The 1235-nt window shown below is 36.9% G+C and overlaps 1 protein-coding gene across 1 annotated transcript in view; it reads right to left on the reverse strand.

Annotated features, from left to right (window-relative positions):
* LOC106011741 overlaps positions 1 to 1203 on the reverse strand; it is a gene marked incomplete in the record, with an annotated part of 12233 nt that extends 11030 nt beyond the window's left edge. The window contains 1 exon segment of the mRNA XM_013082393.2: positions 29 to 1203. Within this exon segment, the coding sequence (XP_012937847.1) occupies positions 29 to 103 (75 nt within the window).
* Between the last annotated feature and the right edge of the window lie 32 nt (positions 1204 to 1235).

Raw genomic sequence — 1235 nt, forward strand, 5'->3', positions numbered from 1 at the left:
CCTCCCCTTTCTTTCGACTTAGCGCTTACCTTTCCTGATATACATCGCTCTTGAAGCGTGACACAGAATTGTTCACTCTCTGTTTAATATTTTTCCCTGTCATTTTTGCGTTGGCTTTTAAATCTAGATTTGTTTGTGTCTTGATTTCCAATTCTGTTCCAGTCTTAAAGTTGGCAGCATTCAAGACAATTTTGTGTATGACAAAACATTTCTTGTCCACGTCATTTCCTGTTATTTCTACTTCCAAGTTTTGAGTATATTGAACGATCTAAAAATAATTACTTATTCAGCTGTGATCCACAGAATGCAAGATAGTGGTAAGCCTCTTATTTAACAGGCTTCCGTGGTGAAGAGGTTGGGTAAAATAAATGAGATTACCGCTTGGTTCTTGTTGTTGTATTCCTTGTTTTTGCTTGTTTTTTTTTATTATCGAGTATCTCTGTTTGAATAATGAGACGTTGTATCCCGCTCTTTCTAAACACGGGGTTAGTGACTTTTTGTGTTTGTGCAGGGGGCAGGGGTGCAAAAAAAAAGCAACAAACTACAACTACAAACACCTATTTGAACCAAAAGAACAACAATACCAAAACACCTGAGTGGCTGTAAAGCTGGACGGAATATCGTTTATTGAAGTTGTCTACAATTAGTATCACAGATGTAAAATAGTAAGACATACCATATACAAGTGGAAATGCAGCCTTCAAATTGAATGCTCAAAGTGTGTCAAAATCTCCTCTGCCAGAAATTGTCTCCTTGGCTATTAAATAAACCACAAGTCGTCTCAATCCTTATATCTTCTTTTTCCCTAGAGAAAAAAATCTTCTCAAGTATATTGGTCATCGTTACACAGTTACAGATAATCTATTATTGTATTATTATTACGCCTTTCTTGATTCTAAACGTAATGACCCTACTTTCCTTTCGAGCGTATTTAGGTAGTCAATTTCTGAATTGAGGAAAGAAGTACTTGGGCAATGTAATACCTTTATATTTACAGCCAAGGCAAAGCTGTTTTCAAGCTTATTGTTTTCAAGCTTATTGTTTTCATTATCAGTCAGGACGCAAAAAGCCAAAGGGTCAATAAGTAGACCAGAAAGACATTGATGTGAGGGTTAGGATGTCTCAGTGGAGAACAGATTTGGTATGTGTTGCTCTGTGCTCGTGTGTGTGTGTGAATATGCGAGTGTGTATATGTGTGTGTGTGTGTGTGTGTTTGTGAGTATGTATGTGCGTGT

Source organism: Aplysia californica, unplaced genomic scaffold (genome assembly GCF_000002075.1).
Source record: "Aplysia californica isolate F4 #8 unplaced genomic scaffold, AplCal3.0 scaffold00172, whole genome shotgun sequence".
Classification (NCBI taxonomy): domain Eukaryota; kingdom Metazoa; phylum Mollusca; class Gastropoda; order Aplysiida; family Aplysiidae; genus Aplysia; species Aplysia californica.